This window comes from Corythoichthys intestinalis, chromosome 13 (genome assembly GCF_030265065.1).
Source record: "Corythoichthys intestinalis isolate RoL2023-P3 chromosome 13, ASM3026506v1, whole genome shotgun sequence".
Taxonomy (NCBI): domain Eukaryota; kingdom Metazoa; phylum Chordata; class Actinopteri; order Syngnathiformes; family Syngnathidae; genus Corythoichthys; species Corythoichthys intestinalis.
The window spans coordinates 51,214,321-51,227,519 of NC_080407.1; the positions used below are offsets into that span (position 1 = coordinate 51,214,321).

The 13,199-nt window shown below is 38.9% G+C and overlaps 1 protein-coding gene across 2 annotated transcripts in view; it reads right to left on the reverse strand.

Annotated features, from left to right (window-relative positions):
* Positions 1–20: 20 nt before the first annotated feature.
* The window catches only part of dock11 (dedicator of cytokinesis 11), a 60,326-nt gene continuing 47,147 nt past the window's right edge, over positions 21–13,199 (reverse strand). For both annotated transcript variants that reach the window (XM_057854360.1, XM_057854361.1), the window contains 7 exons: positions 13,068–13,181; positions 10,681–10,827; positions 10,398–10,608; positions 6,912–7,102; positions 6,743–6,843; positions 3,582–3,720; positions 21–909 (listed from right to left, as the gene is read on the reverse strand). In XM_057854360.1, the coding sequence (XP_057710343.1) occupies positions 820–909; positions 3,582–3,720; positions 6,743–6,843; positions 6,912–7,102; positions 10,398–10,608; positions 10,681–10,827; positions 13,068–13,181 (993 nt within the window). In that variant the 3' untranslated portion in view covers positions 21–819. The remainder of the gene's footprint in view (positions 910–3,581; positions 3,721–6,742; positions 6,844–6,911; positions 7,103–10,397; positions 10,609–10,680; positions 10,828–13,067; positions 13,182–13,199) is intronic.

Genomic DNA, 13,199 nt, shown 5'->3' on the forward strand with positions numbered 1-13,199 from the left:
GGCATTTTTTTTTGGGGGGGGGGGGGGGGGGCATGTGGCCAAAATGGATTTTTGTTTGTGGCATTTTTTCTGGCCATGTGGCATTTTTTTGCCCAAAAAACTTTGTAAAAAAATGCCACATGGCAAAATCCATTTTGCCACATGGCCAAATCAATTTTGCCACATAGCAAATACCACTTTTGGTTCTCGCAGTCTCTCTTATTTGCGTGACTCACGTTTCAACTCATCCAAAAAAGAAAGCAATGCTTTTGTTTGTCTCTTTTATAGGGATGGAAGCTGTACAAGGAATTACATTTGACTCTGTAAACAGTAAAGCAATACTTAAAAAAAAAAAGTCAACAAACACAAATTTGCTCCCATAAGTCCAACATGTGATAAATATAAATATTTCCAGTACATACAAGCATGAACGCAGAATAAAATACACATTGTTGATCAAATTATGTACAATTGCTTGGTGAATATTCAGTGTAGCACTTGTGAAATACTTTCTAAGAATAGTGTGAACTGCAAGCCACTCCGCTGCTAAAGAGGAATTTGCATGAATCCTTGTTGACATTGGAAGCAACTCGATACTCTTTCAACACGACCCGCTTGTTTACATTACAAGCCCGAAGACGCAAACGTCCTGTCCGTGTTTAACGGCGGTGCACATCTGTCAGGGTAAAACAAAATGGTGTCCCGCATAGAGCTGAACATGCGTTTGCGAGGCAAATCAATCAAAAACAAAAACAGTACATCTGAGCGTGTTTTGACTTGCTCGATTACATTCTTCATTGCACCTGAAACAGTTTCCTGATTCCTGTTTGATTACGAGCGTCAGCAGAGGTCGGCCGAGGTCCCGCTGATGGCGCGGAAGACGTTGAGGGAGTTTTGCAGAAGTGAGCGCATCATGCCCGCCTGGTAGAGCTGCAGCCCAAAATGGGAAAACATGGAGATGTTGAGCAAAGTGGTCGAATACCATAATTTTCAGACTATAAACTGCTACTTTTTTCCCTTATCTTGAATCCTGCGAATTATAGTCTTGTGCGGCTTATTTGTTGATTGATTTGTATTAATAGGTAACGCTTGATTTGACAGTGGTGTCATAAGACTGTCATAATTATGACATGACACTGTCATGGTCATGAATCAATGCTTGTGACAGATGTCATTACGTGTCAAATTATGTTATGAACTCCATTATGTCCAGCTCGGATTTTTTACATCCATCAGGGTATCCGGGGGGTCCTTAAAAAAAGTCTTAAAATGTCTTAAATCCAATAATTTGAATTTAAAGCAACACGTGGTAACTTTTCAGTCAAAACGTCAAAAGACAGTCAACTGAAGAGTCATTTAAGGAATAAATACCATTACTATAATGAAACAAATGGAACAGTGACTGACTAAATAATTAGCACAGAACATGAATTTTAATTGTTATTAACATCTGTATTGCCGCAATGCATGCTAGGAGGCATGCTGGACGACAACAGTGTTGACAACAGGTGGCAGTAAAGGTTGACTAACAGGTGGCAGTAAAGGTTGACTGTCTCCTTCAAGGGAGCAGTGATGGCCAAATGAAGTTCCTTGAAGCTTTGCAGCCAATTGGTTCAAAGCTTCATGGTGGTTCATTTGGTCTTATGACGGTCATAAGAGTGTCATGTCATAATGCAAAGCTGCAAAGTTTCATGGTGGTTCATTTGGTCTGACCAAATGAACCACCATGAAGCTTTGATCCAATTGGCTGCAGAGCTTCATGGTGGTGCATTTGGTCTTATGACAGTCATAAGACTCGTGTCATAATGCAAAGCTGAAAAGCTTCATGGTGGTTCATTTGGTCTTATGACAGTCTGTCATAAGACTCATGTTATAATCCAAAGCTGCAAAACTTCATGGTGGTTCATTTGGTCTTATGACAGACTGTGATAAGACCAAATGAACCAACATGAAGCGTTGATCCAATTGGCTGCAAAGCTTCATGGTGCTTCATTTGGTCTTATGGCAGTCATAAAACTCATGTCAATCCAAAGCTGCAACGCTTCATGGTGGTTCATTTGTCTTATGACAGACTACGATAAGACCAAATCATAGTCTGTCAATTAACTTATGACAGACTATGATAAGACCAAATGAACCACCATGACGCTTTGCAGTTTTGGATAATGACATGAGTCTTATGACTGTCATAAGACAAAATGAACCACCATGAAGCTTTGATCCAATTGGCTGCAAAGCTTCATGGTGGTTCATTTGGTCTTATGACAGTCATAAGACTGTCATCTCATAATGCAAAGCTTCATGGTGGTTCATTTGGTCTTATGACAGACTGTCATAAGCCAATTGGATCAAAGCTTCGTAGTGGTTCATTTGGTCTTCTGTCATGTCATAATGCAAAGCTGAAAAGCGTCATGGTCGTTCATTTGGTCTTATCACAGTCTGTCATAAAGCTTCATGGTGGTTCATTTGGTCTTATGACATTAGACCAAATGAACCACCATGAAGCTTTGCAGCTTTGCATTATGACATGACACTCTTATGACCTTAGACCAAATGAACCACCATGAAGCTTTGATCCAATTGGCTGCAAAGCTTCACCATGAAGCTTTGATCCAACTGGCTGCAAAGCTTCATGGTGGTTCATTTGGTCTCATGACAGACTGTCATAAGCAAATTGGATCAAAGCTTCATGGTGGTTCATTTAGTCTTATGACAGACTGTCATAAAACCAAATGAACCACCATGAAGCTTTGCAGCTTCGGTCTTATGACAGCTTCGGTCTTATGACAGTTTGTCATAAGACCAAATAAACCACCAGGAAGTTTTGATCCAATTGGCTACAAAGCTTCATGGTGGTTCATTTGGTCGTATAACACCACTGTCGAGTAAAGTGTTACCAGTTTTATCTTTTGGTGTAAACATCCTATATACAGTGAGGACATCTGCGGCTTATCTTTAAACAAATATCGTTTTCGTGTCAAATTTGGTGGGTGGCGGCTTATCGTCAGGTGCGCCTTATAGTGCGAAAATTACCGTAATCAAGCAATGTGTGTGATTTTCCATATTTAGCATTAGAAATTCATCAACTTTAGCTGGTTATGACACTTTCAAAAATGTAAAAAAAATAATAATAATCATAATATAATCATCTGATAACTTACAAATAAAAAAGTTAACAAGGCATGTTTGAACTGTTTTTTTTTAGTTTATGACGACTTATAGAAAAATCAACCTCTAATTTTACCAACATAAAGTGTAAAGTGTTAATTTAGTCAATGGCAGGGGATGAGGTCATACACCAAAATTTAAAGGGAAAAAAAGGATGAATTTAATCATTGACTGCCTTATTATTGCAATTACCTGTTTTCCTTAAAGCTGAGGGAGAGCATTTGGAGCAAGGAAAACAAAGTCAACTTAGTCCGAACACATCAAGCAATACGCACACATGTAAAAAGTCGACTTTGTGCCATTTTTCAGGAAAAGGAAATGATTTGTCCATGTCTCTCTCTTGCTAAATAACAGACTTACGTAACAGCTAAACACAGATCTACAGTCTACCTACTTCATGCAAAGTCATGCCTAGAACGAAGTGACTGGGTTACCTGCTCATGGATGATGTCAGAGAGTTCCTTAACCATGTCTTTGAAATTAGCCTTCAGGCCCTCATGGTACTCAAACTGGTCTTCTTTTATCAGACGCTCATTGATATCCAAAGCTAAGCTGCACGCCTCCACGAAACGTCTGCGAGAAGAATATTGAATTTAGTGCTGCAATGAGCAAAGAGTATTGTAAAACAACGATAGCACTTTATAGCATTTAAGCTAGCGGAATTTTGCTATTCAAGTTGGCCAATTGTTCTTTTGTTGTATTTAGATCCTCGTTTATTACATTTTTTATGCCATTTGAACAACAAAACAGTGAATATGACATAACTCATTTCACATGGCTGAATCCAGCTGCTCCCTGTTAAGACCAACATAAGGGAAGTTTTTTTGAGCGAATATGTTTTTTTAATACATTGGTCATTTAGTTGCTAGGTATATTTAGTCTATATGTGGGTGAACGACTTGTTAGGAGCATTGTAAAACAACGTTAGCATTTTATAGCATTTAAGCTAGCTGACTTTTGCCATGCAAGTTAGCCTATTGTTCTTTTGTTGTACTTAGATCCTCGTTTATTTTTTTTTTGTATGCAGTTTGAAGCTTAATTCATATGTTTTAATTTAGTATGTTTTAATTGTAGTTTTGAAAGTGTTTGCATTTAGTTTTCTTGATTTGGTTGTATACACTGCTCTCTAGTGGCCACAGTGAATACGACATAACCCGTTTAACATGGCTGAATCCAGCTGCTCCCTGTTAAGACCAGCATTGTTAATTTAGTTTATAGGTATATTTATCCTATATGTGTTTAAACGATTTATTAAGAGCATTGTAAAACAACTATTTTATATAGCATTTAAGCTAGCGGACTTTTGCTATGCAAGTTAGCCAATTGTTCTTATGTTGTACATAGATCCTCGTTGATTATTTTTTTAATGCAGTTTGAAGCTAAACTCATGTGTTTTAATTTATTTTTAAATCAAAGTGCAATTCGGCGTAGTTTGAAAAGACACTCGGGGAATTTTATTTCGTATTTATTTTGAAAGTACAATCTTAGCAAGCCTTTGTTTTACCTCTCCTAAAATTTATTCTGCAACATATTAAATATTCCAAATCTGATTACTCGACGATTCTAAGTAACTAGCTGATTAATCTAATGCTACAACGATTAACTCGAGTAATTCTATTCGAAAAAAGCGAGTCAAATAGAGCGGCGTTGCATTGGGTAGTTTTGAAAGTGTTTGCATTTAGTTTTCTTGATTTGGTTGTATACACTGCTCTCTAGTGGCCACAGTGAATATGACATAACCCATTTAACATGGCTGAATCCAGCTGCTCCCTGTTAAGACCAGCATTGTTAATTTAGTTTATAGGTATATTTATCCTATATGTGTTTAAACGATTTATTAAGAGCATTGTAAAACAACTATTTTATATAGCATTTAAGCTAGCGGACTTTTGCTATGCAAGTTAGCCAATTGTTCTTATGTTGTACATAGATCCTCGTTGATTATTTTTTTAATGCAGTTTGAAGCTAAACTCATGTGTTTTAATTTATTTTTAAATCAAAGTGCAATTTGGCGTAGTTTGAAAAGACACTCGGGGAATTTTATTTCGTATTTATTTTGAATGTACAATCTTAGCAAGCCTTTGTTTTACCTCTCCTAAAATTTATTCTGCAACATATTAAATATTCCGAATCTGATTACTCGACGATTCTAAGTAACTAGCTGATTAATCTAATGTTGCAACGATTAATCGATTAACTCGAGTAATTCTATTAGAAAAAAGCTTCGAGTCAAATAGAGTGGCGTTGTATTGGGTAGTTTTGAAAGTGTTTGCATTTAGTTTTCTTGATTTGGGTGTATACACTGCTCTCTAGTGGCCACAGTGAATATGACATAACTAATTTAACATGGCTGAATCCAGCTGCTCACTGTTAAGAACAACATAAGTTGTTTTTTTGTTTTTTTTAAGCTAAAATGTTTTTTTAATGCATTGTTAATTTAGTTTACATGTATATTTATCCTATATGTGTTTGAACGATTTATTAAGAGCATTGTAAAACATCTATTTTATAGCATTTAAGCTAGCGGACTTTTGCCATGCAAGTTAGCCAATTGTTCTTTTGTTGCCCTTAGATCTTCATTTATTATGTTTTTTTTATGCTGTTTGAAGCTAAACTCAGGTGTTTTAATTTATTTTTAAATCAAAGTACAATTCGGCATTGTTTGAAGAAACACTCGGAGAATTTTATTATTTAGTATTCGCCTTTATTGTTCTTTTGAAAGTACAATCTTTGCAAGCCTTTGTTTTACAACTCCTAAAATTTATTATGCAACGTATTATGTTCCGAATCCAATAACTCGGTTATTCAAATAACTAGTTGATAGATTCATCTAGTGCTGCAACGATTAACTTGAGTAAATCGATTAGAAAAAAGCTTTGAATCAAAATTTTCTCGATCGATGTTGTAATGGTTTGTTTTGAAAGCGTTTGCATTTTGTTTTATTGATGTGAGTGGATAAACTGCCCTCTAGTGGCAACAGTGAATATGACATAACTCATTTCACATGGCGAAGGTCACATAGTGTGTAAATTGGATTCCATTGCAGAGGAATGTATGTCAATTTAACTTGTGACTGAAAAACAATAAAAAGATTTAAAAACAAAAAAAAAACATGGCTGAATGCAGCTGCTCCCTGTTAAAACCAACAAAAGGTAAGTTTTTGTTGGAGTAAATGTTTTTTTTAATGCATCCGTAATTTAGTTTATAGGTATATTTAGCCATTTTTCATGAGAATATGTGTTTGTTAAGAGCATTGTAAAAAAGACGATAGCATTTCATAGCATTTAAGCTAGCGGACAAGTTAGCCAATTGTTCTTTTGTTGAACTTAAATCCTCATTTATTTATCTATTTTTATACCGTTTGAGGTTAAGAGCTTACCTTCAGACTGTATAAGAAAAATTACTATGTTAATATGTTTTAAGTAAAAGTGCAATTCAGCATAGTTTGAAGAGCTTTAGAAGATTTTAATTCTGTATTCGCATGCAATGCTCTGTTGAAAGCACAATCTTAGCACGACTTTGGTTTACATCTCCAAAAATTCTTTTAACGTATTAAATGTTCCAATATTTTTGGGCTAGCATGACAATTGCTTGCCTGAAAATATCTTTGAGCTCTTTCACTTTCTTGCCGCCAGATGAGTTGGACTTGCTGTCATCCAGGAATGCTCGGGCGTAGGCCAGAGGGCCGGCGTTCACCTGCGGTGAGAACATCACGAGGTATCACGAAACGACCTGACGCGATCTGACACCCGGCGGCGTCGGACCTGCACGGAGACGCAGCCCTGCAGTTTCAGCTGCAGTTGAATCATGTCGACTTCCGCTCCGGAGCACAGCTTGTGCAGCTCGGCGGTGCGAGACCTCATCTCGTCGATGGCCACGTCCACCGGCCGCAGGTCCACCTGCTTCTCCCCGACCACCTCGACGCGCTTCTTTACATAGGGGAAGGTATTGGCCGCTGAGGGAAGGACACAATTGGCGGATAAATATATACAACAAAAATCACAATATAGAGTCAATTCAATTTTCATTCATGTCAATAGAGTCGTGCTGCAACAATTAATCGATTAACTCGAGTAGAGCTGAAACGAATACTCGAGCAACTCGAGTAACTCGAGTTTAAAAACTGATCCGAGTAATTTTATTCACCTCGAGTAATCGTTTATTTTGACAGCTCTAAGTATCACGTTTTGCTTGGACTACTTTTAATGCGGGACAACGCGCTGATGTCACGTGCGTAGAGGAAGAAGCAAAAAAAATAACTTACTGCAGCCGACAACTGCTACAAACGACACCGACGTTGCTAAATACTAGCCCGCACATGCTACGTTAGTTGCAGGTAGCGTCCAATGAGTCTCATAGAGATCACATGTATGTTGAACTAGATGCACAATGACAGACTACACCGCGTCTGGGCTGCGTTAGCAAACAGCCGCCATCTTAAAGCAGTAGAGCGCTAAGCGCTAATATATAAGATTAACGTTACTGTCACTACTAGCTCACCTCACGTTAGCCCTGCGGAGGGCTAGGTTTCAATTAATTAAGACCACTTTCGATGCGTGGCTAACGTGTCTTACATACAGGCTTTAACATAACATAGCGTTGTGGAGTGATGAGGGTATCAAATAAAAACTCAATAATGCTAACTATCAATTTTAGCTCAGTAGTCATTGCTGGATAAAACACCAAGTAGGACTAGTCCCTAATGTGCTGCAATACAGCCTGTATCATACATTTATTTTGAACAGTGAAAAACTCAAAATCCTATCAGGACTTACAGTTTAGACTAACTTAAAACTTAACTAGAACTTAAAAATGGCTTGACACAAATAGAAATTCAATTGAAAAACGAGGGAAAAAATCCTAACTTTTAAGTGATGTGTGTTAACAAGTGTAAAGACATTTTTAGGTGTGTTTATATATATATATATATATATATATATATATATATATATATATATATACTTTTTAAAAATAAGATCTAAAGGTTTTTTGAGTGAAAGCAGTGAATTTGTCATTTTTAAAAATTCTAGTTACATCTGAGATGCAATTGTTGGCTGTTTTCAACAATATACATCAAAAATAAAGACAGTGATTGACTGAAAATGATAAAATGTCTTGTTTTCTCATGTATATCTATAATTGCTCTTCACCTGAAAATATATTTGCTTTATCCGATTACTCGATTAATCGATAGAATTTTCAGTCGATTACTCGATTACTAAAATATTCGATAGCTGCAGCCCTAAACTCGAGTAATTCGATTAGAAAAAAGCTTTGAATCTAATTTATCTGCTGCGGGTATTTGTTTAATTAGAGTGGCGTTGTAATGGTTTGTTTTGAAAGTGTTTGCATTTTGGTTTTATTGATTTGGGTGGATACACTGCCTTCTAGTGGCAACAGTGAATATGATGTAACTCATTTCACATGGCTGATTCCAGCTGCTCCCTGTTAAGACCAACATAAGCTAAGCTTTTTTTTTAGCTAATATGTTTTTTTAATGCATTGTAAATTTATTATATGTTCCAAATCCGATTATTCAATTATTCGAGGTAACTAGTTGATAATCGAGTGCTGCAACGAGTAATTCGATTTGAAAAAAGCTTCAAATCAAAATTTTCTGCTTCGAGTATTTGTTTAATTAGATTTGGTGTAGTAATGTTTAGTTTTTAAAGTGTTTAAAGTGTGGAAACAGTGAATACGTGATGGGGGAAAATATTACATTATGCCTTTGTGATGTATGATTGCTTCTGTGACCTAGATTGTAACAACTTCTATTGTTTGTTTTTTACCTGAGTTTCATAGTTAGGAGGGGAATCTCACACGCCTGGGTTCCATAGTTAGGAGGGAATCTCACGAGATAACTTGTTTTGCACTCATAATATTTACCGTGGGAACACAACATCTGCTACCGGACGGCGCAACCTGGGAACCTTGCAAAGAAAAGCCCCTTTTTCGAGGGACTTAATCAAAAGTAGTTTTGTCATTGGACGGGGCCGCGCCGCCTGGGAGCGGAGGTCGTGTTCCCACGGTAAATATTATGAGTGCAAAACAAGGTATCTCGTGAGATTCTCTCCTAACTATGGAACCCAGGCGTGTAAGAAACAACTCCGCCCCCGTGTGGCGCGTTCCTACAAATTCCGGGCGACCAGTGAAGTCCGCCAGCGGGTCATGTACGGATCGCCTGACTTTGTTCCTTCGGCGCCTTACTGGAGCGTTGGCTCCCGCTCATTTGTCACGGTAAGCGATTTTCATTGCTAAGGGACACCTGGTTGTGCTGTAACGTAGCGCGGGGATTCTGGGATTGACAAACTCAAATCTAGTGTCGTTACCCTTGTTATGCTTGTTTTTGATGCTTGTTGCTTGCTCTTGTGGGATTGTAATCAATAAATCTAATTTATTCTGCATTTTCTAATCAATAAACATTGTCTATTGAGCAAAAGTGTGCCTGTTACTGATTCACCGCGAACCTGGAAATTTGGGAAAACCATATGACATAACTCATTTAACATGGCTGAATCCAGCTGCTCCCTGTTAAGACCAAAATAAGGTAAGTTTTTTGAGCGAATAAGTTTTTTTTAAGGCATTGGTAATTTAGTTCCTAGGTATCTTTAGCCTATATGTGTGTGAACGATTTGTTAAGAGCATTGTAAAACAGCGTTAGCATCTCATAGCATCTAAGCTAGCAGACTTTTGCTATGCAAGTTAGCCTATTGTTCTTTTGTTGTACTTAGATCCTCATTTGTTTATTTTTTAATACCGTTTGAAGCTAAGCTCAGGTATCTTAATTTTTTTTTTTAAATGAACGTGCAATTCGGTATAATTTGAAGAAACTATTAAGAATTCTATTTTGTATTCGCATTTAATGCTCTTCTGAAAGTGCAATCTTAGCAAGCCTTTGTTTTACATCTCCTTATTTATTCTGCAACGCATTAGACTCGATTAGTCGAACTAAGTAGTTGATAGATTAATCGAATACTAAAATAATCGATAGCTCCAGCCTTGCATTGGAGAAGCTGAATGTTTTGATATATTTGGTCTGAGGACCAGTGAATCAACCTCCAATTCTGGAATGACTCGAGTGTCGGGCATGATGACTTCAATCTAGACGCTACTGAAAGCCGGAAAGGAGGAAAGCGTTTCAGAGAAAAACCTCACTAGATTGAATTAAAAGACTAATGACCTTCCATTTGAGCACTCAAATGCAAACTATGCATTAGAATGAAACAGATACGCCCTGAAATGCACTGTACTTGTAAGCACGGTCTTCCTCTTGCACTGCTCCTCCACGCCGCCGTGCTTTTTGCCCGACAGCGTGTACGGCGTCTCAAACACGAAGCGGTTGATGTTATGGCACTTCTCGAAATCAGTCTTCTTCTCCGGCGCCTCCTTCTCCTCAAAGTATGGCTTGACGAAGGTCACCTGCACGTAGGCGAACCTAGAGTCCAGATCTTTGGGGTTCACCTTTCAGGAAACCAGAGCTCTGTATGAACCGTTTTTGTCGAGAACAATTTTTTTGGACAAAGTGCAACACACCTTGTTGGAATCTTGAATGATCTTGACATTTTCAGATCCAAACTTTTCCCCGTAGAGCGTCAGCAGGCGCTGGGAGATTTCGGAAAGTCCGGTGAGTTTGGGCTCTTTGTAGATGTACTCCTTCCCGTCCTCCTCCTCAAAGAAGCCCTGCGCCAAAACACAAACCAAGTGGTAGGCATGTGACAAAATATCTAAATGGTGATACTTTGTATCTAAAAGGTTACATTGGTATGAAAAAGTATCTGACCTTTTGGAATCAGATTTCTGCATAAATCACCATCAAATGTGATTTGATCCTTGTCAAAATCACACAGATGAAAATACAGTGTCTGCTTTAACTAAAATCCCCCACATATTTATAGGTTTTCAATTTTAATGAGGATAGCATGCAAACAATGCCAGATGGGTGAAAAATAAGTAAATGAACCCTCTGCCTAGGAGACTTACAGACAAACATGTTAAGTCCAAATTGTTCCAGGTGCGCACCAAATACGTGGAGTGCGCAAAAGATGGTATGTAGTGCGCAACAGAAGGTTCCAGGCGTGCACTAGATGGTTCCCGGTGTTCTTGGTGTGCACCAGATAGTTTCTAATGTGCACTACATACTTTCTAGTGCACAACAGTTACAATGTGGTGCGCAACAGAAGGTTCCTGGCGCGCATTAGATGGTACCTGGGGTTTCTGGTGCGCACCAGCTGGTTACTGGGGTTCCTAGTACGCACCACATAGTTTGTAGTGCGCACCATATACGTTTTAGTACGCAACAGATAGTATATGGTGCGCAACAGAAGGTTGCTGGCACGCACCAGATGGTTCCTGGTGTTTCTGGTGCGCACCAGATTGTTGCTGGGGTCCCTGGTGCGCACCACATAGTTTCTAGTGCGCACCAGATAGTACGTGGTGCGCAACAGAAGGTTCCTGGCACGCACCAGATGGTTCCTGGTGTTTCTGGTGCGCACCAGATTGTTGCTGGGGTCCCTGATGCGCACCACATAGTTTCTAGTGCGCACCAGATAGTACGTGGTGCACACTAGAATGTTTGTTGTGCGTACCAGATAGTTTCTAATGTGCACCACATACATTCTAGTCCACAACAGATAGTATGTGGTGCGCAGCAAAAGGTTCCTGGTGCGCACCAGATGGTTCATGGTGTTTCTGGTGCGCACCATATTGTTGCTGGGGTCCCTGGTGCGCACAACAGTTTAGGGTGCGCAACAGATAGTCTTTGGTGCGCACTAGAATGTTTGTTGTGCGTACCAGATAGTTTCTAAAGCACAACATATACATTCTAGTGCGCAACAGATACTATGTGGTGCACAACAGAAGGTTTCTGGTGCACACCAGATGGTTCCTGGTGTTTCTGGTGCACACCAGATTTTTGCTGGGGTTCCTGGTGCGCACCACATAGTTTCTAGTGGGCACCAGATAGCATGTGGTGCGCACTAGAATGTTTGTTGTGTGTTCCAGATAGTTTCTAATGCGCGCCACATACGTTCTAGTGCTCAACAGGTAGCATGTGGTGCGCAGCAGAAGGTTCCTGGCGCGCACCAAACGGTTCCTGGTGTTTCTGGTGCGCACCAGATGGTTACTGGGGTTCCTGGTGTTCACCACATAGTTTCTAGTGCACACCAGATAGTTTCTAGTGCGCACTACAATGTTTGTCGTGCGTACCAGATAGCTTCTATTGCGCAGCATATACATTCTGGTGCGCAACAGATAGTATGTGGTGCGCACCAGATGTCGTCTTTTTGGCCTAATATGGTCATGTAATAGGTTATAGTACAGTATAATAATTACATTTCATATTGATATAGTAGTGCGGGGAAAAAAAATATACGATTGTTGAAAAAATAAATGACATTGTAAGCAGTTACTCACAATGTTACTCATAACTTGAGTATTCTTTTCAACCAATACTTTTTTACTTGAGTAAATTTTTGGATGACGACTTTTACTTTGACCTGAGTGATATTATTTCAAAGTAACGCTATTCTTTCTTGAGTAAAATATTTGGCTACTCTACCCACCTCTGTTTACAGGTCACTTCCTCTTGAGTTTGAGTCACTGCCTATTATTTTGGGGATATTCCCAGGTCATTTCCTGTTCTGTAATTGAAAATCAATAGGAAGTGACTGTGAAATGCCCCCAAATCAACAGGAGGTGACTGAAAATCAACAGCAAATGACCTGAAATCCCCCCAAATGAAACTCATTGGCTGCCACTGACCACCATAGACGTCCGATCCATTTGAAGTGGATGAACATTGGATGTCTACTCGTGATAAACTCATTCGAACTCAAAGCAGGGCACTCGTAGGTTACTGAATCGTGCAAAAAAACAGCTTCTAGAAGCCCAAATTAGCTTCAGCTTTTCATTTGAGACTTCACCTGTCCGTAAAAGGCGACCCTGAAGTAGGTTCCGAGCAGCCTGCGACCGGATTGGATCACTTCCATGACTTTATTGTAAGCTCTGTGCAGCGTGTTGTACAGTCGGCTCAGTTTCTGCAAGAATGTAAATGT